At 48.4% G+C, this 26851-nt stretch overlaps 2 protein-coding genes and 1 pseudogene across 6 annotated transcripts; 2 read left to right on the top strand and 1 right to left on the bottom strand.

Moving 5' to 3' along the window:
* The first annotated feature begins 589 nt into the window (after positions 1-589).
* Retn (resistin) lies at positions 590-3052 on the top strand. Of its 2 annotated transcripts, NM_144741.1 has the most exons (4): positions 711-779; positions 941-1081; positions 1812-1889; positions 2138-2451. In NM_144741.1, exons 2-4 carry the CDS (start codon positions 952-954, stop codon positions 2272-2274), a joined length of 345 nt encoding a protein of 114 aa, NP_653342.1. In that variant the 5' UTR covers positions 711-779; positions 941-951; the 3' UTR covers positions 2275-2451. The 2 variants fall into 2 exon arrangements, with proteins under 2 accessions (XP_063127115.1, NP_653342.1); XM_063271045.1 differs by lacking the exon at positions 941-1081 and having other exon boundaries at positions 590-779; positions 2138-3052.
* Positions 3053-11645: 8593 nt separating this feature from the next.
* Mcemp1 (mast cell-expressed membrane protein 1) lies at positions 11646-15817 on the top strand. 4 transcript variants are annotated; one of them, XM_017598421.3, is made up of 9 exons: positions 11646-11783; positions 12160-12286; positions 12374-12403; positions 12499-12582; positions 13893-14024; positions 14161-14211; positions 14304-14459; positions 15086-15139; positions 15225-15815. In XM_017598421.3, the coding sequence occupies exons 1-9, from the start codon at positions 11697-11699 to the stop codon at positions 15236-15238; spliced, it is 735 nt and encodes a 244-aa protein (XP_017453910.1). In that variant the 5' UTR covers positions 11646-11696; the 3' UTR covers positions 15239-15815. The 4 variants fall into 4 exon arrangements, with proteins under 4 accessions (XP_017453910.1, XP_038945592.1, XP_038945594.1 ...); XM_039089664.2 differs by having other exon boundaries at positions 11694-11783; positions 11988-12286; XM_039089666.2 differs by lacking the exon at positions 12374-12403 and having other exon boundaries at positions 11699-11783; positions 11988-12286.
* Positions 15818-18740: 2923 nt separating this feature from the next.
* Positions 18741-21663, bottom strand: LOC134481145 (foxo1-corepressor-like; annotated as a pseudogene).
* Positions 21664-26851: the final 5188 nt, after the last annotated feature.

The raw sequence follows: 26851 nt of genomic DNA on the forward strand, positions 1-26851 counted from the left end.
ATTGGGTCATTCACACACATGAATGTTCTGTAGGTGGGCCGGAACTGTGCCTCCCCAGGATTGATCATTTAGATTATGATCGAGAACCAGGAAGTTCCAAAGGCACCTTTTCCAAAAGCTCCTTGCAGAGCGCTTGCCTAGAGTCCCCCCCCCCCCCAGGGTGCTTTGGGTAATGGCTGAGAACCCCCCAGGAAGGGGTCGGGGTCCTTTCTCAGCGGTAGAGCTCTTGCCTAGGCTCCCTCAGTGAGGGGCTGTGTCTGTAGCTCAGATGTAGAGCACCTGCCTACTGAGGGGCTGGAGACATGGAATGAGTTAAGGAGCCTGACTGGAATTCCCTATCGAGGGTCTGGAGGTGCGACTCAGCCATTGAGCAGTTGTCTAGATTTTAGGTGCTAGAGCTTGAACACCGAGTTCACCCCCACTGGCGGCTGTGGTCACACAGGGACAGGGTCTCAATTTGCATCTCTGGCCCTGCAGGTGAAGTCCCAACTCCTAGCCTGGCCCGCCCACCATGGTTTCTCTGACATAAGGAACATATAGAAGGTCATATAGACATAACCTTCTGAGCAGAAAGGGCTGTGCCGGAGGAGGGAAATTCCCCCCTCTGGGACCTCTAGTGTATGCCTCTCTTGGGGCCCCATGTTGCAATGGAAGGCAAGGAGCCAAGGGACTTATTACCCAAGGCAGGATGGGCCCCATCCAGAGGTCAATAAGAAGGAGCTGTGGGACAGGAGCTCATGCCCAGAACCGAGTTGTGCCCTGCTGAGCTCTCTGCCACGGTAAGTGACAGCCATCCCCTAGTCGGAGCGCCGATGTGGATGTCCCAGAGCCACTGAACGTCCGTCTATCCATGTGCCCCTCAGAAATCAAAGGCTATGGCAGTCTGACTCACCCCAGCATGGGAAGGGTCTAAGGCGAGGCTCTCGATTGTCTCTTGCAGTACTTAACAGGATGAAGAACCTTTCATTTCTCCTCCTTTTCCTTTTCTTCCTTGTCCTGGGGCTGCTGGGCCCCAGCATGTCACTGTGTCCCATGGATGAAGCCATCAGCAAGAAGATCAATCAAGACTTCAGCTCCCTACGTGAGGATCCCCCCATCCAACCTTACTGAGGGCCTCACAGACTAGCCTCAGCCTCAAACTCACCCTGTCTACAAGCTCCGACCCAACCTCGAACTGCCTTACCTTGACCATGGTTCCAACCCACAACCTAGCTTCTTCCAACCATTACCCCCAAACCTCCTCTCACTCCAAAAGGCCCCACTCTGTGGTCCACGGAGCCTCCAGTGCCTGAATCTCTTGCCTCAGCCCCCTGAGTGTTTGGAGCCACCGTGCTGGGCTCTCTGGGGGCAAAATATTTTTCTGCAAACATGTATGCTGTTCATGTCTGTGTATGTGTGTTTATATATGTGGTGCACGACGTAAGTGAAGGCACGCGTGTGTGCTTAGGCATGTGGAGGCTTGAAGCTGATGTAGTGCTGTCATCCCACTCTCAGTTGAACCCAGGGCTTGTGGGTTTGTGATCATCTCTTTAGCCATCATGCTCTGGGCCTCCCTGTCTGCCTGTCTCCTGAATGCTAGGATTATAGGTGCCCCCACACCATGCATGCCTGTCTTCTAAATGGGTTCTGGGGATCTTGGCTCTGGTCTCCCCACTTGTGAGTCAAATCTCTAGCTACCATCATCTTCTCACTCTGCTAGAAGACTTGGGCTTCCTTGTCAGTGCCAACCCCAAAGACCCTCCCCCCTGCCCCTGCAAAGATGCAGGTGGGGCCCCCTGGTTGTATAACCCCTCCAATCTTCCCTTCTGCAGTGCCAGCTGCAATGAAGAACACTGTCCTACATTGCTGGTCAGTCTCCTCCAGAGGGAGGCTGGCCTCCTGCCCAGAAGGTGAGTGCAGACTCTGTTGTTCAGCCTTTCCTGAAACTCCTTCCTTTTCCGGGCCCCCCATATGCCCCTCCTTAGGACTCCCTCCCGGACGTCCAGTCTTCCTGCCTCCCAGCCCAGCTCCAGAGCCATTAGCCTCCCATGGAGTCATCTTTCACTCTGTCTGTGGTGACAGCCTCCAGCCTCCTCACCCCATCTCAGCCTCTCACCACTGCAGTCTTCCAGCTTTTCGGGGGCTTCTTTCCTTGCAGGCACAACCGTCACTAGCTGCTCCTGTGGCTCTGGCTGTGGCTCATGGGACGTCCGTGAGGATACAATGTGTCACTGCCAGTGCGGAAGCATAGACTGGACAGCGGCCCGCTGCTGTACCCTGCGGGTTGGTTCCTGAGGACGGTTGATTGAGAACTGAGCTTGCCCTCCGAGTGCTGCCGAGGGATGAGCTTGCCCACCATGCCCTGCAGAGGAGGGATGGGGATGGGGAGAGCGCAGGGGGCAGGAAACGAGATGAGGGTCTGGAAATACACAATGGGATGATGGTGGTGATAAAGATGCACGGTAAAGTGGACTCAGGCCTTGCGTGGCTTCTTTAGTGGAGAAGGGTGTGTGTTGAAATTGTCGCACAGCACTGTGACTTTGACTCCCTCCTGCCTACCCTACCTCTCTGATAGAGTCTCATAGAGTCCAGGCTGGCCTCGAACGGTACTCACCATCACAACCGAGATAGGACCTTAGTAGGACCGAAGGTCCAGAGCTCTCAAGCCTGTCTTTCACCTCTGTGGATGCAATGTCAATTACCTGTTTTTCAGCCAGCGGCACCCAGGGCACTTACACCCCCACGAATACTAGAATATAAACACCCTGGGCAGAGGCTATCTTTTTCCTTGTATCTTGAGCTTAGAATAAAGTCTAGCCTTGGTGCTAGTAAGTATCTATAGAGTGAGGGCTGGTGGGATGGTTCAGTGGGTAAGGATGCTGCTGCCAAGGCCGATGACCTGAATTTGATGCCTGGAACCTACATGGTGGAAGGAGAGAGTGGACTCCTGCAAGCTGTCTTCTCCCTTCCACATGTGCACTGAGGCTCGTGTGCACCACGTGTGTGCACACAATAAACACTAATGAATGAATGAATGAATGAATGATGCAATAAAAATGTCTTTTGAGCCTGGCATGGTGGTGCACGCCTTTAATCCCAGTACTTGCAAGGCAGAGACAGGAGGATCTCTGTGTCTAAGGCCAGCCTGGTCTACAAATCCAAATTCCAGGACAGTGCTACACAGGGGGTGGGAGGTGGGGGGATGAGGGGGTGGGGGGCGGCCCAGAAAGAAAGGAAATGTCTACTAACAGGATCTAGACTTACCTAGAAGACACACACCTGGGCATGCCTGGAAGGGAGTTGGTTAATTGGGTTTATTAAAGTGGGAAGACCCTGAATGTGTGTGGTACCATCTCACAGTCAAGGTCCTGACTGAATAAAAAGGAGAAGGTGGGAGCTGGAGAGAATTAAGAACACTAGCAGCTCCTGTAAAGGACCCAACTCAGATTCTCAGCATCATCTTTGGCCAGCTGACAGCCACCTCTAACTCATGTGCCATACACACTTATATAGCATGCACACACACACGCGCGCGCGCGCGCACACACACACACACACACACACACACACACACACACAAACGTGCACGCATGCATTCACGAACTAGCAGTGGGGCCTGCAGAGATGGCTCAGAAGTTAAGAGCTCTTGCCGTTCTTCCAGAGAACGAAGTTCATTTTCCACCACTCAAATGAGGTGTGCCTTAGTTAGGGTAACCATGACCAAAAAGCAAGTTGGAGAGGAAAGGGTTTATTTAGCTTACACCTCCACATCATTGTAGGAAGTCAAGACAAGAACTCAAGCAGGGCAGGAACTTGTAGGCAGAGCTGATGCAGAGGCCACGGAGGAATTCTGCACACTGGCTTGCTTCCTTCCCCTTCTTTGCTCAGCCTGCCTTCTTGTAGAACCCAGGACCACCAGCCCAGGGGTGGCAGCAGAAACAATGAGCTGGGCTCTCTGCCACTATCAGTAACTGAGAAAATGCCTTGTAGCAGGATCTCATGGAGGTGTTTCTCCAACTGAGGTTCCTCCCTCTGGTGACTCTAGCTTGTGACAATGTGTCACAAAACCAGCCATTACAAAGTGGCTCAAGACCACCTATATCTTTGGCTACAGGAGATTTGACACCTCTGACCTGTGCATGCACCTGTACTTATGGGCAAAGACCCACATTTAGATACAAACATTCCTTCACATAATTAAAAATAATAAAATATAAACTGGGTCTACACCCAGCACACCTTTAATCCTAGCACTCCAGAGGCAGAGGCAGGTGAATCTCTGAGTTCAGTCAGTCTGATTATCAGTGTGATTTCCAGGACAGTGAGAGCTACACAGAAATCCTGTCTCAAGAAACAAAACAAACAACCAAACAACCAAAACAAAAAACAACAACCTTCCCACCCCAAAAAAGGAAAGAAAAAGGAAAAACTTATGGGCCAGCAAGATGGCTCGTGGGTAGATGTTGTGGTTTGCCCTGGAGTTATCTGTATTTTGATGCTAATTCCACTGCCCCAAGGATGGCTGCCTAGTCAGTACTCAGGAATCAGGTGACTTCACCAGAACCTTCTCCCCATTGAATTTGTAAAGTACAGGTGGGGGGGGATACAGGATAGAAGGAGGCCTGTCATTGGAGGAGAAGGAAGGATGGGCGGGAGAGAAGTTTGAAGGAAGAGGAGGAGACTGGAATGGAAAGGAGAAGAGACAGGAGGGAGAGAGAAGCCATGGCAGGACGATGGAGGCTGATGTTAAGATTCTGCTCTGTGTATTTACAGTTGTTATTAATGTTCCTAAGGGATGGGTGATACTGGGCTTTGTATGTTTAGGTGGGCAATTATATCTTATCAATTGGATCTAAGGTTATTGTGTTGTGTGTTCTTTAATGTGTAGATTTAAGTGTAATGGAGTGTGGGCGACTGCTCTGGGCCGCCACTGAGTTAGGATGTGTTTCCGACCAGATACCTAGCAGATATCTTGGGGCACTTTGGTGCCGGACCTAGCGGGATAAAAGACAACCATACTTTTTTTATTTTTTTATATTTTTACAACAACAGGTAGAGGCCCTGCTTCTAAGCTGACCATCTACACACAAGTACACAAAATAAAATAAATTTAAATGTAAAAAAAAATGGGGGCCGAGGAAAGATGGATCAACGGTTAAGAGCATGTATGGCTTTCTCAGGGGACCCAAGTATAGTTTCCATCCCAGTCACCTCTTACTCTAGCTCTGGAGATGTCTGATGCCCTCTGGTCTCTGCAGGCACCTGCACTTGCGTGCACACGTCCACACTCGAGTATGCATAATTTAAAAAAAAACAAAACAGAGGTGGGGGATTTAGCTCAGTGGTAGAGCGCTTGCCTAACAAGTGCAAGGCCCTGTGTTCTGTCCTCAGCTCCGGAAAAAAAAAAAAAAAACCAACAAAAAAATAAAACAAAACATGTTGGATGTGGTGGCCTCCTACTTTTAATTCCAGTACTTGGGAAATAGAGACAGACTGCTGGTGTAAGGCCACCTTGGTCTACCTAGTCAGTGCTACATAGTGAGACTCTGTTACAATGAATTAAGAATGAATAAAATGTTTTACATTGTCTTTGATATTGAAAGTTTTTTTTAATTTATTATTATTTTTTAAAGATTTATTCATTTATTATATATAAGTACACTGTAGCTGTCTTCAGATACACCAGAAGAGGGCATCGGATCTTTTTACAGATGGTTATGAGCCACCATGTGGTTGCTGGGAATTGAACTCAGGACCTCTGGAAGAGCAGTCGGCGCTCTTAACCACTGAGCCATTTTTTATTTAGTCACTTTACAACCTGCTTACTGCCACCCTCCTGGTCACTCCTTCCCACAATGCTTCTCCCATCTTCCCCCTTCTCCTCTGAGTGTACCCCTACCCTGTTATTCACGTCTCTGTGTGGCTTCCTCTCCCACTGAGGACAGCAGACCAGGCAGCCCAGCTGGGGGAACACAACCCACACACAGGCAGCAGCTTTTGGGATAGCCCCATTCTAGTTGTTTGGGTCCCACATGAAGACCAAGCTGCACGTCTGCTGCATATGTGTAGGAAGGCCTAAGTCCAGCCCTCGTATGTTCTCTGGTTTGTGGTTCAGACTCTGAAAGCCCCAAGGGTCCAGGTTAGTTGATTCTGTTGGTCTTCCTGTGGAGTCCTGTCCCTGTCAGGGCCTGCAATCCTTCCTCTCGATCTTCCATGAGTCCTGAGCTCCGTTCATTGTGTGGCTGTGGCTGTCTGCATCTGTCTGAGTCAGCTGCTGGGTGGAGTCTCTCAGAGGACTGCATGCTCCTGTCTGCAAACATAAGTGAGCATCTTTAATAGTGTCCGGGATTGGTGCTTACCCATGGCATGGGTCTCCAGTTGGGCTGGCTATTGGTTGGCCATTCCCTTGGTCTCTGCTCCATTCCCCACGCCTGCATTTCTTGTAGACAGAATAAATTTTGGGTTGAAAGTTTTGTGGGTGGGTTGGTGTCTCTACTGCTCCTCTGGGGTTCCTGCTTGGCTACAGGTGTCTTCTTCTTCTTTTTTTTTTTTTTTAAAAAAAAACATTTTATTGATTCTTTGTGAATTTCACATCATGTACTCCAATCTCACTCATCTCCTCGTCCCTCCATATCTGCCCTCTGCCCTTGCAATGTCACCTGAGAAAATGACAACAACAACCAACAACAAAAATTAAACTAAACCAAAGCCAAGCACAAAACAAAAAACAAAAAGAAAAAGGAAACAACACCAAAACCAAAATCACGCTGTACCGCACAGTATGCCCTTTTATCTACACATCTTTATTTGCAAATGTTTTTTGCAATGAGTCATTGGTCTGGTTCGAGGCTTCTGGCTTCTGCTACACTAGCAATACTGGATTTCACGGGGACTCTTCTCGGGTAGGATGATCCTGCAGGACCTGCCCCTTCACTCACGCCACAGTTCAGATGGGATTGATGTTGGGGTGGGCCAACTCCTAGCCCTCAATCTGGGCCTGTGTGGTAGCTGAGTTGGTCAGCCTACCAGAGCTCTCACAACCTCACCGCCACTGCAAGCCTCCAGCACTGCCTCGGCTGGCTCGCCAATGCCACAGCTCTCAAGGATAAGGGGCCTGCTTGCTCCCCGCTCTGTCCCTGCCACCAGGGCAAGCTCTACTGTGCTGGCTAGGCAAGGTACATGGCTGCTCTCCCAAGTGCTGCAGCCGGTGAGGGGCCCGGCCAGCTTTGCACAGTCCTTGGACATGAACATCGTCCCAGATGGCATCCCCGACCAGGGACCTCTGCATGACCTTAGACATCAACACAGACCCCTGCTGCTCCATGGCCATGGATCCAGACCAGGCCTTCAGTGGCAGCAAGTGCTGGGGCTTCACCGTGGCCTCCGGTGGCATCACAGGCTATGCACATCACATCGTTCCTCTCCACCCTAAAGTCTCTCGAGCTGCCTCCTTTCATAGCGCCCAAACCCTTCTGCTATTGCTTTTCTCCCATCTCTCCATCCCATACTTGCACGCTGTAGTGTTGGGCGTCTTCAAGTGTCTGCTCAACTGAAAGATTTCGAAAGAAATACATCTCTGGCCAGAGTTTAACATAGCACAGTAAAACCATAATTTAACTCAGAGTCCTCCAGGCTCATGGTTGACCCTCCACCACAGCCAACTGGAGAGATTAGCGGATAAGCCATTGATGAGAAGCAAACACAGCAGGACCTGTGAGTCAGTTGTGGGTCTCCGTTCTGTTCCTCCTGGGCCAGGACGCAGCTCTTACAGACACCGAGACTCACGCAGTGGTCCGTTTTCTCAGAGGAAGAAGGCATATCGCTCCACCACACTTGAGCTTGTATTGATGGACGATGTCATTCACTGGCTCTCAGGGAGCAGGAGCAGCAACCACCTTCAGTATCCAATTCCGCCCGCCTCTCTTCCTAGCGCAGAGACCCCTTGACTTTTCTTCACTTTCCACTCCTTCATTGCGGATTCATTAGCTTCTACCACCTACACACTTCCTGGTGTGCCTGTGCCTGGCCAGGACTGGGCTCAGGGTTGTAGTGTTGTCCTGGTACTTCCTACGGCACCGGGGTTGAAAGTTGTTTTCATACAATATATTTTCTGATCAGGGCTTTTCCTTCCTATCTCCTCCCACCTTCTCCCCCCCACCCCCGTCTCTCTCTCTCTCGCTCTCACTCTCTTGCTCTCTCGCTCTCTCTCTCAGGCAAACAAAACCAAAAAAACCAAAAAAAACAAAAACAAAAACAAAAACCCACCACCCTATAATAATTAAAAAAGAAGCACAGGAAACACACACACACACACACACACACACACACACACACACACACACACACCACACCAAACTAAACCTAAACCCCAAAACTTCTACAACCCTAAATCCATAAAAAACACAAAACCGGGAACCAGAAGAAAAAATGAAACGAAAAACTCTACTAAGTGTGGTTCATAAAACCTATGAGACTCCTTTTGAGCAAACTAATTTTTCCTTTGCAAGCAGCTGTCAAGCGGAGATAGTTATCAAGCGATTAGGGGTGTCGGCCCATGTCTACTTCCTTCTCTGTGCTGGGACTCCATCTGCTTGGACCTGCACAGCTCCTGTATGTGCTGCTGCTACAGTTTCTGTGAGTTCATATGTCTGTGAGTCTTGTTCTGTTCATTTTCCCTTGGTGTCATCTCTTCTAGTTCTTACGATCTTTTCTCTTCTGTATGGCTCCCTAAATTCTGAGGGGGAAGGGGCTCATTTAGGACTGAGTGTTCTAATGAGTAATGGCCAAGCAAGACACTGATCTCTGGGTATTGCAGAATGTTGCCAGGAGACATTTTTCTGCCACGTTTCCTTAGCGTAACAATACTATTGGGTTTCCCTGTGGGGCCATGGCCAATCTCAGGTTATTGGCCATTGTAGCAGTGTCAGGCATGGCTTTCATCTCATGTATAGCAGAGCCTCTCCCTCTCTTACACAGGGCTCACAGCGTGGTTGGTGGTTACCCTTCTCCTTTGGTAGCATATGGAGTGCCTTCCAGTACCATGAACACTAGACAGTAGGGGTGAAGGCTGTCATTAGACATCAGCTCAACTTCTCCACGTTCAATGAGCTGTGTGTGTTGTCTTCATCAATAGGGCCTTATGATCGGGTTGTGTCAAGCAATCAGTAGCCTTGGCAGTAATTTGAGCTCTTTGAGGGTTTCCATGGGGGTCCCTTGGCCCAACAGTTCAAGTAGATGTATTTATTCCTGGCACTGGACATTTTACTTGGTGGTGAAAGATATCTGGTTGGAACACTGTCTCCCCATTATTTTGTGACTCCATTTTCCTTCCTTCCTCCCTTTCTTTCTTTCTTTCTTTCTTTCTTTCTTTCTTTCTCTCTTTCTTTTCTCTCTTTCTGAGCCGAGGACCGAACCCAGGGCCTTGCACTTGCTAGGCAAGCGCTCTACCACTGAGCTAAATCCCCAACCCATCCCTGAACTTTTTTAATGGCCAAATAGTGCAAATGTACCAGATTTTCATTATTTATCTGTTGATTGGCATCTAAGCTGTTTCCATTTTCGGACTGTCACAAGTATAGAGTAACAAATATAGATGAGTAACTGCATCTGTAGTAGGATGTAGACATCTTTGGGTATATGCCCAAGTGTGGTGTAGCTGGATCTTTTTTTGTAATTAAATTTATTCATTGACAATTTCATGCATGTATGCAATGTGTTCTGATTACTCTTTTTTTTCTCCTTTTATTTATATGAATACACTGTCGATGTCTTCAGACACACCAGAAGAGGGCATTGGATCCCATTACAGATGGTTGTGAGCCACAATGTGGTTGCTGGGAATTGAACTCAGGACCTCTGGAAGAGCAGTCGGTGCTCTTAACCACTGAGCCATCTCTCCAGTCCCGTATACCTGGATCATAAAGGAGATCTATTCCTGGTTTCCTGAGTTAGTGTCACACTGATTTCCATAGTGGTTTTACAATTTCGTTGTCCCACCAGCAATGAGTGAGCGTTCCCTTTACAGCATGAGCTGTCATTGTTTCTGTTCTGTGTCCTATTTTAAGTTGGGTTATTTGTTTTCTTAACGATTTATTCATTTATTATATATGAGTACACTGTCACTATCTTCAGACACACCGGAAGAGGGCATTGGATCCCATTATAGATGGTCGTGAGCCACCATGTGGTTGCTGGGAATTGAACTCAGGACATCTAGGTGGGGAGGAGGGGGACTGTCTTAAGCACTGAACCATCTCTCCAGACCATTTGTTTTCTTGATGTCTAGTCCAGTTTTTCAAGATATATATATATATATATATATATATATATATATATATATATATGTATGTATGTATTTATTGGGTGCGTACTCGATAGAACTCTTTCCCCATTCTGTAAGGTGCCTCTTTGTCCTTTGCCTTACAGAGGCTTTTCAGTTTCGTGAGGTCCGGTTTACTAATAGTTGATCCTAATGCCTGTACTATGGGTGTTCTGTTCAGAAAGTCTTTTCCTCCGCCAACCAGTTCAAGGCTCATCCCTACTTTCTTTTTCTATCAGACTTAGCGTACCTAGCCTTATGTTGAGGTTCTTGATCCGTTTGGAGTTCAGCGTTCTGCAGGGTGATGAATATGGATTTATTTGTATTCTGCATGCAAGTATGCGTTCGGTGTCATCTCACGAGCAAGACATTATATTACTTGTCGAAGATGCTGTCCTTTTCCCATGGTGCATTTTTGGCTTCTTTGTCAAAACTCAGGCGTCCGTAAGTATGTGGATTTATGTCTGTGTCTTTGCTCATCTTTACTGGCCAACATGGTTGTCCTGTGCCGATACCACACTGTGTTTATTACCACAACCCCGTAATACAGTTTGGTAATTGAGGTCAGGGATGGTGATACCTCCAATAGTTCTTTGAATAAATAGTCTTTAAAAAAAATCTATGACAGAGTATAGATAGGCTAAATATGCAAGCAGACAAGCATACTCATGTGGGCATTTTTTTCCTTACAAAAGAGTGTAAATGGATACGTGGCGTTCATCCATGAGCATGACTGAAGGCATTTGGAGGTTTGAGTGTGCTCGCATGCGTGTGCACCTATGTGCGTGCATATGTGTGCATGGCTGCATGTCCACGCGTGTGTGTGAGCCTGGTAGGGGAGCAGATAGATGGAGTAAATGCCCTTTGCCTTCTGACACATCTACGTGGAGGAGAGAATACCTTGAGGACTTCATCAGGGCGAATGTTGAGGATATGGGTCTGACATCAGTGCTGGATGGAGGTATGGATGGGGTCAGAGTGGTTTCTATCCTTGCCTAACATCCGTTTTGCTCTCTGTGGTGCCTCAGAGACTTCCTTGGCTCCAGTGAAGCAATCAGTTAACACGAGGAACTTATGAAAAGTAGAAGCTGGGTTGGGGCAGGGTTGAACTGTGGAGTGAGGCCCCAGAGGGAAGGTGTTGGAGGCTGGGAAAACCAGCTATTGTCCTAAAAGTCACACTCTTGAGTCCACCCAGCACACACACACACACACACACACACACACACACGCACACACACGCGCACACACACGCACACACACATGCACACACACACGCACACACACATGCACACACACGCACACACACACACGCACGCGCGCACACACACGCACGCACGCATGCACACGCACACGCGCGCGCACACACACACGAGCGTGCACACACACACACACACTTTTAATGTGGGGCACGACTGTAGTCCTTGCTGGGACGGGGAAAGAGGTGGGTCTGGTGCTTTCTGGCCAGCCGGACCAGCCAGCATATTTGGTGAGTTACAGGCTAGAGTTGTTGCCTTAGAAAACATTGTGGACATTACCTGGGAGTGACAGCTGAGGCTGTCCTCTGCCTCCCACCCATACATAAAAGTCAGGGAGATGAATCAGGCACTTTCCACCTGTCTGTTTTATCTGCATGCCTTTTGCCCTGACCCTCTGCCTTCCTCAAAAATTTCTCTTCGGTCACCACATCTAGGGTTATTTCTTGGTCGTCCATGAAGCTCCTGTCCCTCTCAAGACTCCTTTGATGTGGTAGCTGGGGATGCCTCCAGGGCAGGAGATTGGGTGGGATCCCTGAAAGGAGTCGAACCCTGTTTCCCTCCCCTCCAAAATGAGATTTCCCCATCTGTCTTGACATCTTCCGGTAGGTGGGGATGTGTGGACAGTGGGGAGGTCCAGGGCCCAAGGCTGTGGTAATCTACATGAATCAACCCAGAAGAATGCAGGCGTCGGCCTCCCAGGAAAAGAACCGGAGGAAGCCAGGCCATAGTGAAGGTCAGGATACTTGGGCTGGGGAGGGGAAATGGAGAAGGGGGCCTTTAGGTGGGAGCAGTCAAGAATGGAAACGCTCCTTCCTTCCAGGGGCTCCGTCCGTGCCTGCACCCTCCAGAGGTGACTTTTGTCTCTCCTGCCTGCCTGAGCTCCCCCACCAACTCCCCAGATATCTAGACAGGTCTCAGCATCTCCTCTCACCAAATCACACACAGGTGCTCACAATCCTGAGTATGAGAACATAGCCTTCAGAAACAGGGACCAGCCCAAACCCAGCCAATCGACACCCCCACAACAAGGTGAGCAGACGCTTACTTCCCCACCCTCACCCCAACCGTGAGGCGTATGTGGAGGGAGGAGTGCTGGGGAACTGTGGTGTTGGTGGCATTAAAGATGGTGGCTCAGTTGGAAGAGTGCTTGCTTGACTTGTACAAGGCCTTGGGTTCAATCCCCAGCCCTGGATAAACCGAGCGTGGGTGCACACCTGTTATCCCTGCCTCTGGGAGCAGAAGCCAAAGCCATCCTTGTCTACATAGAGAAGCTGGTCTGGAATACTAGAAACCCTAGATAGCCAACTAACTAGCTAACTAGCTAACTAACTAAGTAAATCATGTGACTCAATAGTTAAACATGGTGCTGCACAACTGTGAGGACTAGAGTCCAGATTCCAGCACCCACAGAACAAAGCAGGTTGTCCTGTGCATGCCTGCAACCCCGGCACAGAGGGGCTGGGGACGAGACGGCCACTGGGGCATGCTGTTTTTCTTCCTTCCGGTGGCTCACAAACACCTGTACTTCTTTTTTTTATTATTATTAACTTGAGTATTTCTTATATGCATTTCGAGTGTTATTCCCTTTCCCGGTTTCCGGGCAAACATCCCACTCCCCCTCCCCTTCCTTATGGGTGTTCCCCTTCCCATCCTCCCCCCATTGCCGCCCTCCCCCCAACAGTCTTGTTCACTGGGGGTTCAGTCTTAGCAGGACCCAGGGCTTCCCCTTCCACTGGTGCTCTTACTAGGCTATTCATTGCTACCTATGAGGTCAGAGTCCAGGGTCAGTGCATGTATAGTCTTTAGGTAGTGGCTTAGTCCCTGGAAGCTCTGGTTGCTTGGCACACCTGTACTTCTTAATCATACAGCTGGTTTTTTTCCTTCATGACTGATTATTTCAATCCCCTAGATTGTGTTTCCCCACCTGGGAATAAACAGGAGAGTCCCTGCCTCAAAGAAATGGGTGGAGTGACAAAAGAGAATACCCCACGTTTCTGGTTTTTGCACCCATGCATGTCCCCCTGTCTGTCTGTGCCCCCATCTCCCACGAGTGATGGTACTGAGGTGAGGGTAGCTTTGTAGCTGAGATGATGGAGGCTGGGTTTCTGAAATGCTTCTGGCGGTGCTGTTGGCTGTGCATTTAATCTTTGGGTGACATAATTTATTGAGAGGGATGTTATGGTCACTGTGTGAGGAATACAAGTTGGTGATTCTGATGCTACTGACTGGGCATGTCCTTGGTGGTCCTTGATGCTGGTGACAGGTGTTACAGACAGTATTGCTGGCCTGGCTGGTGGGGTTTGGCTCTGGAGCTCACATGTCCTGTTTCTCTGTCCCAGTCAAGTTCAAGCCGTCCCCGGACACAGCCCAGGTCCCCCCTTGGTTGCACAGAAGCATCATGATGCTGTATGTTCTCCTCGCTCTCGTCTTTTTATTCTGCATCATCCTCTCTGCCTTGGCCCTGGTGAAAAGTAAGTAATCTTGGAAGCCGGGCCAGGGATGGGATTGCAGAATTACCACCAGTTCCTCTCCCTTCCCTCAACTCCATTTCGAAGAAGGTTGAAATAGAGATGGGGCCTTAAAGCTTTCCTGCTCTCTCCTAAACAGACTTTCAAATGTCCAAGGAGCTGTGGACTTTGAAAGAAGAGCTTTCGAATGGTGAGAGGGAGCCCCAGAGGAGGCCCACAGTGGTGCTGGTGGGGACAGGAGAAGAGTGGTCATCCAAATATCTCGAACTCCATGCCCTTTAGTTTCAAACACGGTGTGGAACATACAGACTCTCCAGAACCAGCAAAAGAGTATTTGGGAAGCTGTTCAGAGAGACATCAGGGAGGCCAAGAGTAGCCTTGGCACGGTCAAGAGCAGCATCCAGACCGGAAATGACAGGCTGAAGACAGTGCCAGAAGGTATTACCTTGCAGACCTCTTTGGATGAATTTGTTTGGATGTTCAGAATAAACAGGGTGCTGGTGACTCATAGAGTAAGCGGGGTCCTGTTCTCTGGATTTGGAAGGGGGCAATAGATAACTCACCTGAACTACAGGAGCGGGTGTTTAAGCACCAGTGGGGTTGTGGAGGTGATTCAGCTAGGAAAGTACAACACGGGGACTGAGTTTGGATCCCCAGGACTCACCCAGAAGCTGTGCGTGGTGTCACAGTTCTGTAACCCCAGCCACTGTATAAGGGTGGTGACGGTAGAGACAGGGTGATACATGTGGCTTACTGGTCACCCAGTCCAGCCAAATGGGTGAGACCCCAGGTTCAGTGAGAGGTCCTGTTTTAAAAAATAAGGTAGACATCGCTAAAGAAAAGCAACTGGCCAATGTCAACCTCCGACCTCCTCGCATATGTGCACACACAAGTGCAAACACACATGAATATAAACACCTGTATACTGCACGCACACATGCCACACCATCACTGTGAACCTCCACTGTACGAATCTGCGTCACCCAAACTGGAGACTCTAACGGCGTCAGGGCTTTGTTTGGCAGCCCCATCCCAGATTTATCTGTTTCTTCTCCTCCTACCAGATATAACCCAAATCAAGAAAACCCTTGAGGCGCTGGAGAAGAAGATACAGCCCAGTAAGCCAGGGCTGGGGAGGCGGACTGGGGTGGAGTCCCAGACCTAGTGAGGTCTGCCTGACCTCAGGTCTCTCCTCTCTGACAGAGCCCAGTAAATGAGAGGACACTGCAGTCACACCTGTGAGGACTCCAAATGGCGCCTGCTGGTGAAGATGGCAAATGGGGTGCCCAGCTTGAGTGTGAACCTGCCATGCATCCTCATATAAAAAAATTCTCCATCTGAGAATTGGGAACAAGTGTTGAAGAGGCGTGTATGCAAATGAATGCTTTGCAGCACATGGAGTTTCCATGTATTCAAGGAGAAGGTTTGATGGTGGAAAGAGAACATGGAAGTTACAGCAGGCATGACTCTTTATGGGCCACAGAGGTGTATGCCCTGGCGTATATAGGCATGTCCTGGTTGGTAGCTGTTCCCATGAGGTCCCCAAAGTGTGAGTGACGTGTGGGACGTTCCTCCTCATTATCTTGACCATGTCTGTGTGCAACTGGTTTATTTTGTATGTGTGTCACTGCAGTGGTGGGTAAGGGACATCATCCTGGTGATGTGTCATGGCACAGGTCACTCCTAGTGGGCTTGGCCATGCCAGCTTGTGGGTTCAGAGCATGTACACAAATGCAGCCATCGGTTTCTACACTTGTATTTATGATTCATGAAGATAAACGCCAAGGGAAATGATAGGACTCTGGACCTGTTTTTGGGAGGCCTGTGGGACAGAACTTTGGGACCTGGAGGGCAGGGGGAGGGGGAGATTGGTTTAGGGCTTTGGTTTGGAGTTGAAACAAAACACCCAGTGCTTGGAAGCCAGGCATGGTGCAGCTGGGCTCTAATCCCATCACCTGAGAGGCTGATTGAGATAGGAGGATCATGAGTTCAAGGCCAGCTCTGGCTACAAAAGTGGAGCTGGGGTGGGGTAGCAAGATGGCCTAGCATGTAAAAGGCACTGTGGCAGAACCTGACTTGAGTTTCATCCCTGGGATCCGCACAGTGGGAGAAGAGAACCACTTCTGAGTCCAACCTGCACACCAAGGCACATGAAAGACGTAAGACTAAAATGATGGTGATAATAATAATAATAATAATAATAATAATAATAATAATCCCAAAGGAATCTATATCCTACTAATGAGACATGTAAAAATATTTAATAAAAATTTCCAGCGTAGGGTTTCTTCCCATTTTAGACCATTTATGTCCTTAGATGAAATACACACATGGCCATATATTTTAAAATATGCCTTAGACAGCACAATGGCTGGTCAACTGCCTACCCTCCATGCTGTTAGAATCCACTTTCCAATGGATAACTCCAAGTCATTACTCACTAAATTCTATGCTCTGTCTGGGTTGTTCTTAACTCTATTCCTGGCTCAGTCCCACTTAGATCATCTCGGGATCCTGAGGACTCCTCCCTGAGAACACATGGCCACATTTTTTTTTTTTTTGGTTCTTTTTTTTGGAGCTGGGGACCGAACCCAGGGCCTTGCACTTCCTAGGTAAGCGCTCTACCACTGAGCTAAATCCCCAGCCCCACATGGCCACATTTTTATGGCTCAGCTATCCCAGCACGGCTCTCCTTCGACCTCCTGCATGGTCTTTCTCTTCCATGGTGGCTCTCCCTCTCCTTGTGGACCTCAACCCCGCCTATGTCTCTTCTCCCCAAGCTATTGGCTGCTGGCATCTTTACTTGCCAATCAGAATTAACTGGGGGCGGGGTCCCTCAGGCTACCTGCAGACTCCTAATCTTGGAGGCCAGCCCTTAGCGTTAAAATAAAGAATAAAAAGCAGAACCTCAACAAGACACTTGCTCAACCACTAAATAGATGATCAATTCACAATAGCCAGACAATGGAAATAGTCTAAATGTCCCTCAAGTGATGAATGGATCGTGGAAATGTGGTGTGTATATACACAATGGAATTTACTCAACACAGAGGGAAAATGAAAAAATGAAATATGCAGGAAATGGGTGGAGCTGGAAATCACTGTGTTAAGTGAAATGAGCCAGACTGAAAAAACAAAGACCCTATATTGCCACTCATGTGCGGAGTCTAGCTTCCGATATTTGTGTGAGTGTGTGTGTGTGTGTGTGTATGTGTGTGTGAGTGTGTGTATGTGTGTGTGTGCATGTGAGCGTATGTGTGTGTGAATGTGTGCATGTGTGCATGTGTGTGAGAGTATATATGTGTGAGTGTGTGTGCGAGTGTGTGTGAGTGTGAGTGTGTGAGTGTGCATGAGTGTGTGAGTGAGTGTGTGTGAGTGTGTGAGTGAGTGTGAGTGAGTGTGTATGAATGTGTGTGAGTGAGTGAGTGTGTATGAGTGTGTGAATGTGTGTGAGTGTGTGAGTGTGTGTGAGTGTGTGTGAGTATGTGTGAGTGTGTGAGTATATGTGAGTGTGTGAGTGTGTGAGTGTGTGTGAGTGTGTGTGAGTGTGTGAGTGAGTGTGTGTGAGTGTGTGAGTGTGAGTGTGTATGAGTGTGTGAGTGTGTGAGTGTGTATGAGTGTGAGTATGTGTGAGTGTGTGAGTGTATGTGAGTGTGTGAGTGTGTGTGAGTGTATGTGAGTGTGTGTATGAGTGTGTGAGTGTATGTGAGTGTGTGAGTGTGTGTATGAGTGTGTATGAGTGTGTGAGAGTGTGAGTGTGTATGAGTGTGTGTGTGAGTATGAGTGTGTGTGAGAATGGGTGCATGTAGAAGACATTAAGATGGAAAGACCCCATGAGAGGGGTTGGAAGGGCAATAGAGCACCCATAGTCAGAACACAGAAGGGAGGATCCTGAGATCGAAGTGGGATTGGGAGCCAGCAAGAGGGATGACTTAGGGTTTTACTGCTGTGAACAGGCACCATGACCAAGGCAACTCTTATAAGGACAACATTTAATTGGGGCTGGCTTACAGTTCAGAGGTTCAGTCCATCATCATTAAGGCGGGAACATGGCAGCATCCAGGCAGGCATGGTGCAGGAGGAGCTGGGAGTTCTACATCTTCATCTGAAGGCTGCTAGGACAAGACTGGCTTCCAGGCAGCTAGGATGAAGATCTTAAGGCCCATGCCCACAGTGACACACTTTCTCCAACAAGGCCACACCTTCTTAATAGTGCCACTCCCTGGACAAGCATTCAAATCATCACAATGGAGGAGCAGAGAGTTGAGGGGACAGTCAACCCAAAGTAGATATGAAAGCATCACAAAGTAAGTCAATTCAAAATAGCAATAGAAGAGCCGATGCTCAGTGTAGATTTCTGCTGGATATGAGCCCGTACCTGGGGTGTGGCTGCTGGAGCACATCCTTTATGCTCCAGGATGCACAAAAGCAGAAGTGTGCCCCTGTGTGCTTGCAGCAGCCTAAGGAGTGTAATATGTCTCTGAACTCATGAAGATATATGATCCCCTAAGTGTGTATCCATGAGTCCATATGTGCAGCTAAGCGCCCCCACTAGTGTCTGAGCACCATGTGTCTTCCTCTACCATATGAAATACAAGTCAAAGAAATCCTGGAGGCACCTAGGGGTAGACACAGTCATCTAAGTCCCGGCCTAGGGAGGCATAGAGTGAACCTCTGGATTTGATGCATGTCTCCTAAGGCCTCCCCTTTTTCCCACGGCCAGTTCTAATAGAAAGGTATCAAAATCACACACGGAAGACTCTGCCTTGTACTTGCTAGTGAAGGTGGAAGGTGGGGCAGTTATGTTAGGCTAGCACACGTCTTTAATCCCAGCACTCAGGAGGCAGCGGCAGGTGGATCTCTGTGAGTTCAAGGCCAGCTTGGTATAGAGTGTTCCAGGATAGCCAGGGCTCTATAAAAAAGATTCTCTCACCACTACCACCACCACCCAAAAAAGAAAGGAAAAGAAAGTGGGGGTTATCTTTTTACCCTAGCTTCAGTGTGTATCTGCCCTTATTTATTAATAGAAAAATTACTTGTCACCGTAAATGATATGGCAATATACCATGCTAGGCTGGAGAAATGGCTCGGAGGTTAGGAGTGCTTCCTGCTCTTCCCAGGACCCTGAGTTCAGTTCTCAGTTCCCTTTTTGGGCACAGCTGCTTGTAGCTAGCTTCAGGAGATGTGATGCCCTCTCCTGGCACATACATATGCACTCAAGCGTGCGCACACGAGCACGCGCGAGCACACACACACACTTTTTTTTCTTTTTTCTTTTTTTTTAAAATCCCCAACCCCACACTTTTTTATTTTAATAAATTTGTTTTTATTTAGATGTTTGTGTGTGCATGTCTGTGTGTATGCCACAGGAATACAGGTGCTTTGGGGAGATCTTCTGGAGTTGGAGTTACAGGTTTTTATGAACTGCCTGATGTATGTGCTAGACATTGAACTCAGGACCTCAGGATTCAGCATTAAATGCTCTTAACCACTGAAACATCTCTCTAGCCCAATACATCTTATTTTCTTTTTAAAGGAAACTCACCAAGCCTAAGATTCTTGGATATACATGTGCCTAGGGCACGCACATTATCCTGAGAGCAGAGGTTAACTGCCCTAGAAAAGCAGAGCTCACAGTCCAGTGCCAGCTAGAGTGCTAGGCGTGATCCCGAGAGACGCGCGCGCCCCTAGCGGCAGCTTTTCCCTACATCCCTGCTCCTCCCTATACTCGATCCCGCCCGGCACCTGTACGTCACCTGCACGTAAATCTCCCCTTTTAGTACTCAAAGCGTTTTGCTAACTCAAAGCAGTTTTGTTAAGTCCCTGACCCTGCCTGCACCGGCCTCATCCTTTCTCTGTGAGTCTGGGCTGCGTCTCCCAGTCTACCTGTTTTGGATTGTCCTGTGGTGAAGCGTAAGTCCCGGTCCTGGAGCAGCTCAGGTGGAGGGGACTCCTAAGCAGTCCGCAGAGTCCTCTTCCGGATGGCGTGTAGGACCGCCTATCCCCATCCCTGCAAACCCGGTTCCTCGTGTGGGCACAGTGGGAAGGTCTGGACTCCAATCCCATTTCACAAAAGTGTCATTGCAGCACCCAGAGAAGCGCCCGAGGCTCCAGTTCCCGGTCCTTTCCTGGAACCTTCTGCTACCCAATCCCCGCTTCTTGGTTCGCTGTGGCTTCCAATAGTCTCCTATGGGTGGAGTTGTCCCTTGCCTCCTTCCTAAAGGGTTAATGAATGGCGGCAGGTCAGGGTCCTGTCAAGGGACTACCTGAAAAGGCAGGTTCACCTTCCGGTGATGTACTTTTCCCTTCCGTAATTCCTCTTCCTTTCCCTGGTACAGGTTGGGCTAATAAGGTGTAGGCTGCTCTATCCACTCCCCTCACCCTTTTCCTTTCCCCTTTGGATGCTGGCCAGTTTGAGTATGCTTTTAAACCTCTTAACAGTCTGGCTTGGATCTTCCTGAGTTCTTTTTCTGAAGCTCCAGTACCATCGCGTGTAGCTGACCTCCGTGACAGCGGATCTTCTTCATTCTCCTTTGGGCAACTTGTCTGCCCTGAGACTACAGGTTGCCTGCCTTGGGCTTTTCATTTGAAACTCTAATAAATCGCCCCGGGGATTCCATTTAGTTACTTCTGACCTTCTCAGTGTCTAGATTTCTGACTTTTTCTGCAGCCTAAGCTGGCCTTAAACCATACCCATTGTTACAGATGGCATGGCTGTTGGCCAGGCCAGGGGTTCACAGCTCACAAGTTTGTTTTCACCTCTGAGTGCAGTTATATACACCTAGTTACAAAGTTACAATCAGAGACACCCAGGGCACTTCCAGTCCCGTGAACACTAGACTGTAAAAGCCCCAGGCACGGCTTGGAGGTGCTTAGGAAATGTCTATTGAATGGGGGCCAGCGAGATGACTCAGAGAGTGCTTCCAAGGTTCCACCGGGTGAAAGAGAAAGCTCACTCCAAGTTGTCCTCTGACTTCCCCAGGGCAGCTCCAGGCACTGTACACCCACATGTGCCTGTGCACATACACAAGCACACACACAAGCACACACACAAGCACACACACAAGCACACACCGAGAGAATAAACGAGCACACGTACTAAGAGCATTTAAAGGTCTGTTCAATGACCATGATACCGTGATGGTGACTGATGCTTTTACCTCGACAGGGACAAGGCTGCCTAGAATACACACATCTGCGGGTGTCTCTGGGGTGCTGTCTAGAGGTTGCTTTGCTCAGCAGCAAACGCCTTGACTCACAGAGCCCTGTCGCTGCCCCTTCCTTGACTGCGTTTTTGAGACAGGGTTACTGACTTGTCTGGAACGTGCTGATTAGGCTGGGCTGACAGGAGGCCCAGGCCAGCCCCCACCCCAGTTCTAAACCCACAAGAGAAACAGGCAGCCCTGCAGTCGGTTCCTGGCTCTGCTCAGCAGAGCAGAGTCGCTTGTGGTCCATTTATATTCTTGGGCCGTGAGGTCAATTGTAACTCAGTGGCTGAGTTTGAATCTCATTATATTGATCTTTTCTGGAGATACAGAATGTAGTCCCAGAATAGACTTACAAATCCATGAGGACTACTCCAGAGAGAACTCAATTTAATCAGACAGCACTCACTCCTGCACACTATTATGAAGTCAATCCTTCTCTCCTCTCCTCCCCCCTCTTCCCTCTCTCCCACCCTTCTCTGTCTCTTTTCCCTCTCTTCCTCTCTCTGCCCTTCAGGCAAGGTCTCCAGTATCCCAGGCTGGCCTTGAACCCACCATGTAGTTGAGGACAACGTCAGTTTTCTGATTCTCTTGCCTCTGTCTCCAAGGTGCTAGCATGGCAGAAGTCCCACACAGCACCCTGTTTACGTTGTGTTAAGGATCAAACACAGGGCTTTGTGCATGCATCTAATCCATGGAATTCCAGTGTCCTCTTTTCTCTCTCGTCCCCCTTTCTTTAATTGGTTCTTTCGAGACACTGTCTTACTCTATAACCTTGGCTGGCTTTGAACTCAAAAGCCATTGGGTTTTAGCCTTCTAAGTGCTGCAACTACAGGCAGGAGTCACTGTAACAGGTCTCTCTCTCTCTCTCTCTCTCTCTCTCTCTCTCTCTCTCTCTCTCTCTCTGTCCCTTCCCTCCCCCTCTCTGTGTGTGTTGTTTTGTTTATGACAGGGTCTTGCTATAGAGCTTGCTAACTAGACTAGGCTGGTCTCTAACTCACAGAGATCCACCTGTTTCTGCCTACTTCTCGCTGAGATTAAACGTCTGCCCCACTTCACCTAGCCAACCTTTTATTGAGAGAGAGAGAGAGAGAGAGAGAGAGAGAGAGAGAGAGAGAGAGAGAGAGAGAAAACACTCTCCACTCATGCCGATTTTGAGTCCTTCAAGTGTGGACAGCTTGAGCTGAGCTGTATCTATTTTGAAAATACTCACTTGGTTTTTTGACACTAGGAAGAAGTGGCAACAACAAAGACAAGAGGCACAGCAAGAGGAAGAGGGGAAAGAGGGGAAGGAAAATTTAAAAAAATCAGAATCCATTATTAACATTTATTTATAGGCAGAGTCTTGGTAATATTGCTAAGGCTGGCCTCCAATTTCTGAACTGAAGCAATCCTTCTGCCTCAGCCCCATGAGTTGCGGGGATGGCAGGGGATGGCAGGTATATATGCCTAGCTTCTTTAGAATAGCATCTCTTGGGGTCTAGAGAGATGGCTCAGTGGTTAAGAGCACTGACTGCTCTTCCAGAGGTCCTGAGTTTGATTCCCAGTAACCACATGGTGGTTCACAACCATCTGTAAAGGGATCCGATGTCCTCTTCTGGTCTGAAGACAGCTACAGTGTACTTGTATACATAAATAAATCTTTTTAAAAAAAGAAATATTTCTTTATTTTATGTGTGTGAGTACTTATGTATACAGTGTACTTGTATACATAAAATAAATAAATCTTTTTTAAAAAAGAATTATTTCTTTATTTTATGTGTGTGAGTACACTGTAGCTGTCTTCAGACCAGAAGAAGGCACTGGATCCCATTACAGATGGTTGTGAACCACCATGTGGTTGCTGGGATTTGAACTCAGGACCTCTGGAAGAGCAGTCAGTGCTCCTAACCACTGAGCCATCTCTCCAGCCCAGGAAATAATTCTTAAAAAAAAAAATTAGCATCTCTGACCGAGCCAGCTCAGTCAGTCAACAGGAGTGAGGATTTAAAAAGACAGACAAGATTGAAACAGGACTACAGCCCGTACTGAGACTGAAGTGGCTTTATTTCTCTCCAGCTGCTTTTATATCGTTCTAGGTACATCCAGAACACATGGTCAGTTCTTAGATCAAAGGCAAAGTAATCAAGCGGAGTAGTAAACAAGGAGACCACACAAGAAAGTAAGTAAGTGAAGTAGTGAGCAGAGAGATCACATAAGGTAGTAATTCAGTGAAGTAGTAAAAAAGTCCCATGGTCACTGTTTCTAATACTGAGCCCACTTCCTTGTCCCAGCCCAGTGACAAATGCTAAATTCCTGGATGTGGCACCAAAAGCTCTCAACACACCTGTATGATGAAATGATAATAGTCTGTGTCTTCGTTAGGTTACTACTGCTGTGATAAAACACCGCAACCAAAGGCAACTTGGGGAGGAAAGGGTTTATTTGGCTTACGTGTTCACATCTCGCTTCTCATCTAAGGAAGTCAGGGCAGGAACTTGAGGCAGGAAGTGAAGCAGACGGCGTGGGGCATCACTACTTACTGGCTTGCTCCTCTTGGCTTCCTTATCTCATTTTCTTATGGACCCCAGACCACTGGCTAGTGAGCTGGGTCCTCCTGCCTGCCCAGTCTGATGGACGTGATTTCTCTGTCAAGCTTCTACTTTCCAAGTATGTCTCAGTTTGTGTCAAGTTGATAAATCCCAGGACAAAGTGGAAGGTATCATATCAATTAAAAAATAGTATTTTGGGTCTGGTAAGATGGTTCTGTGGATAAAGGTGCTCGCTTCCAAAGCTGGCAACCCGAGTTCTACCCCCAGGACTCAAACAGTGGGAGAACCGATGGCCAAAGGCTGCCCTCTGCCGTCTACTCACCATGGCACGTGCACACACATGCGTGCGCACGCGCACACATACAGGCATAGAGAGACACAGACACAGACACACAGAATTACACACACATACACACAGAGCACAGATAGACTGACACATATACACACATACGCACGCAAACATACATGCACACAAGCATACATGCACACACACATGCATACACACAAGCATACATGCACACAAGCATACATGCACACACACATGCATACACACAAGCATACATGCACACACACTCACACATACACTCACATACACATTCATACATATACACACACAACCATACATGCACACACACAAACATACAAGTATACACATACTCATACACATGCATACACACAAACATACATGCACACACACACAAACATGCATGTGCACAAAATAAATAAAATGTAATAAACTTATCAACAATTTAAAAATAGATGTATTCATTTTGTTCTCTGGGTGTTTTGTCTGCATGTATGCCTGCATGTGTGCCTTCATGTGTGCGTTTGTACCACATGTTTGCCTCATGCTGGTGGAGGTCAGAAAAGAACACTGGATCCTTGGAGCGGTTGTGAACAACCATGTGGGTGCTGAGAATTGAACCTTGGTCCTTTCCAAGAGCAACAGAGGTCTTAACCACTGAGCCATCTCTCCAGCACCGAAATGTACTAAAGCATTGAAATTATAGTATTTTGGGCCAGGGGATAACCTACTCTGTCTGTAAAGTGCTTGCTGCACAAGGAAAAGGGCCTTACTTCAATTCCCAAAACCCATGTGTAAGGTCAGACATATTGGTGCACAACCCTAATCCCAGAGCTGAGGAGACAAAGGTAGGGGGATCTCTGAGGCTCATGGTCTGCCATCATGGCTTAATTAGGGAGCCCTAAGTCCCAGAAAGAGACCGAATGGAAAATGAAGCCAGCGCCAGTTGAGTGGTGGTGCATGCCTTTAATCCCAGTGCTCGGGAGGCAGAGCAAGGCAGGGTCTGGGTTTGATGTTTGGTCTGAGCACTCAAGGTTGTCTTCTGGCCTCCAGACACACGGCCTCCTCCTCTTTCTCCTCTTTTGAGACAGGACCTCCTTATGTGGTCATGGCTGGTGTGGAACTCCCTGTGGAGACCAGGTTGTCCTCAAACTCACAGAGAGCCACCTGCCTCTGGGATTTACTCCTTTATTTTTAAAATTCTGTGTTCTTTGCTAGGGAACCCCACGTTGTTTGCATTTCTTCTTATAGTTCTTTTAATTCTTCTCTCAGATATCACAGCTGTTTCACCTCCCTCCTCTACCGTCTACCCTCTCGTCCCAGGCCCTCCCTCCCACCTTCCCTCTCCCCCAGATCCATTCCTTCAGAAAAGGGCAGGCCTCCCAGGGATATCAACCAAGGAAGCTTCGATAAGACTAGGTACATACTGAGGCTGGACAAGGCAGCTCAATAGGAGGGAAAGACTCCTTTTTAGGAGTAGAGTCAGAGATAGCCCCTCTGTTAGGAATCCCACACAAACACCAAGCTGCAAGACCTAACATAGTCAGAGGACCCATGTCTGACCCACACAGGCTCCCTGACTGTCAGTTCAGTCTCTGTGAGCACCTATGATCCTGGTTAGTTGATTCTGTGGGCTGTTCCCTTGCATTATCCCTGACCCTTCTGGCTTCCTCCCCCTCTTTCACAGAGTTCCTCAGCCCCACGTTCGACTGTGGGCTCTGCATCTGCTCCCATGAGTACAAAATAGTGGTATTTATTTAAGGTATGTGTCCCTGTGTCTGTCTACACGCACACTTCTGCATGCATCTGTTGTGATATCCAAGGATATGTCTGATGAGCCAGGGATCACTATACTGGGTGGGAGGGGCAGGCCCATACGGAGGCATCCTTTTCCCCTGAGGTAGTACAGACTAGAGTTTATTTAGGGCATGGGAAGGGGAGTTGGGAAGTGAGGAGAGAGAGGGGGAGGGAGGGAGGAAGGGAGAGAGAGAGAAGGAAGGAGGGAGAGAGGGAGAGGGAGAGGGAGAGGGAGAGGGAGAGGGAGAGAGAGAGAGAGAGAGAGAGAGAGAGAGAGAGAGAGGCGTGCGGAGAGGGAGAAGCTGGGAGGAGAGGCTAGCCAGGAACATGTGGAGAGGGGAGAAAGGGAAAAGGAGTCAGGGAGAGAAGAGAGTCAGAACGGCTTCCCATGGGGTATACCCTCCCCTTCAGCTTCTTCAATCCTTCCCCTAATTCAAACATAGGGGTCCCTGACTTTAGTCCAGTGGTTGGGTGTAAGTATCTGCGTCTGTCTCAGTCAGTCCTAGGAATTTTTAAATTAAACACGTGGGGCTGGGTTCATCTGTAACCCATCACTTGCCTCCTCAGTGCGAGGCCCTGTGTTTCATCCCCAGCGCTGTAATACAAAGAATTAAGTCCGCAGCTGACCCATGCAGGTTGGAGATAGGAATAGACTCCAGGAGAAAACGACCTGCATTTCTTCCTCCTCTTGTATCTCCTCTCATCAAGATCAGCTATCCACACATCCCCTTGCTTGGGTTGTCATCTTGGCTACACAGCAAGGCTGCTTCAAACAACCACCAATCAACCGATACACGGCACAAAAACAGTAAGGGGTTGGGGGGTGTCTTAATAGATAAGGTAGAGTCGTGAAGACCTGAGTTTGATCCTGAGTATCTACATTAAAAAAAAAAAAAAAAAAGCTGTGTGTGTTGGTACACTCCTGTAACCCCAGAGCCCCCAGTGACCTGTTTGTGGGGCAGACAGAAGGATTCTCTGAGATGCTTGCCAGCT

This window comes from Rattus norvegicus, chromosome 12 (genome assembly GCF_036323735.1).
Source record: "Rattus norvegicus strain BN/NHsdMcwi chromosome 12, GRCr8, whole genome shotgun sequence".
Classification (NCBI taxonomy): Eukaryota; Metazoa; Chordata; class Mammalia; order Rodentia; family Muridae; genus Rattus; species Rattus norvegicus.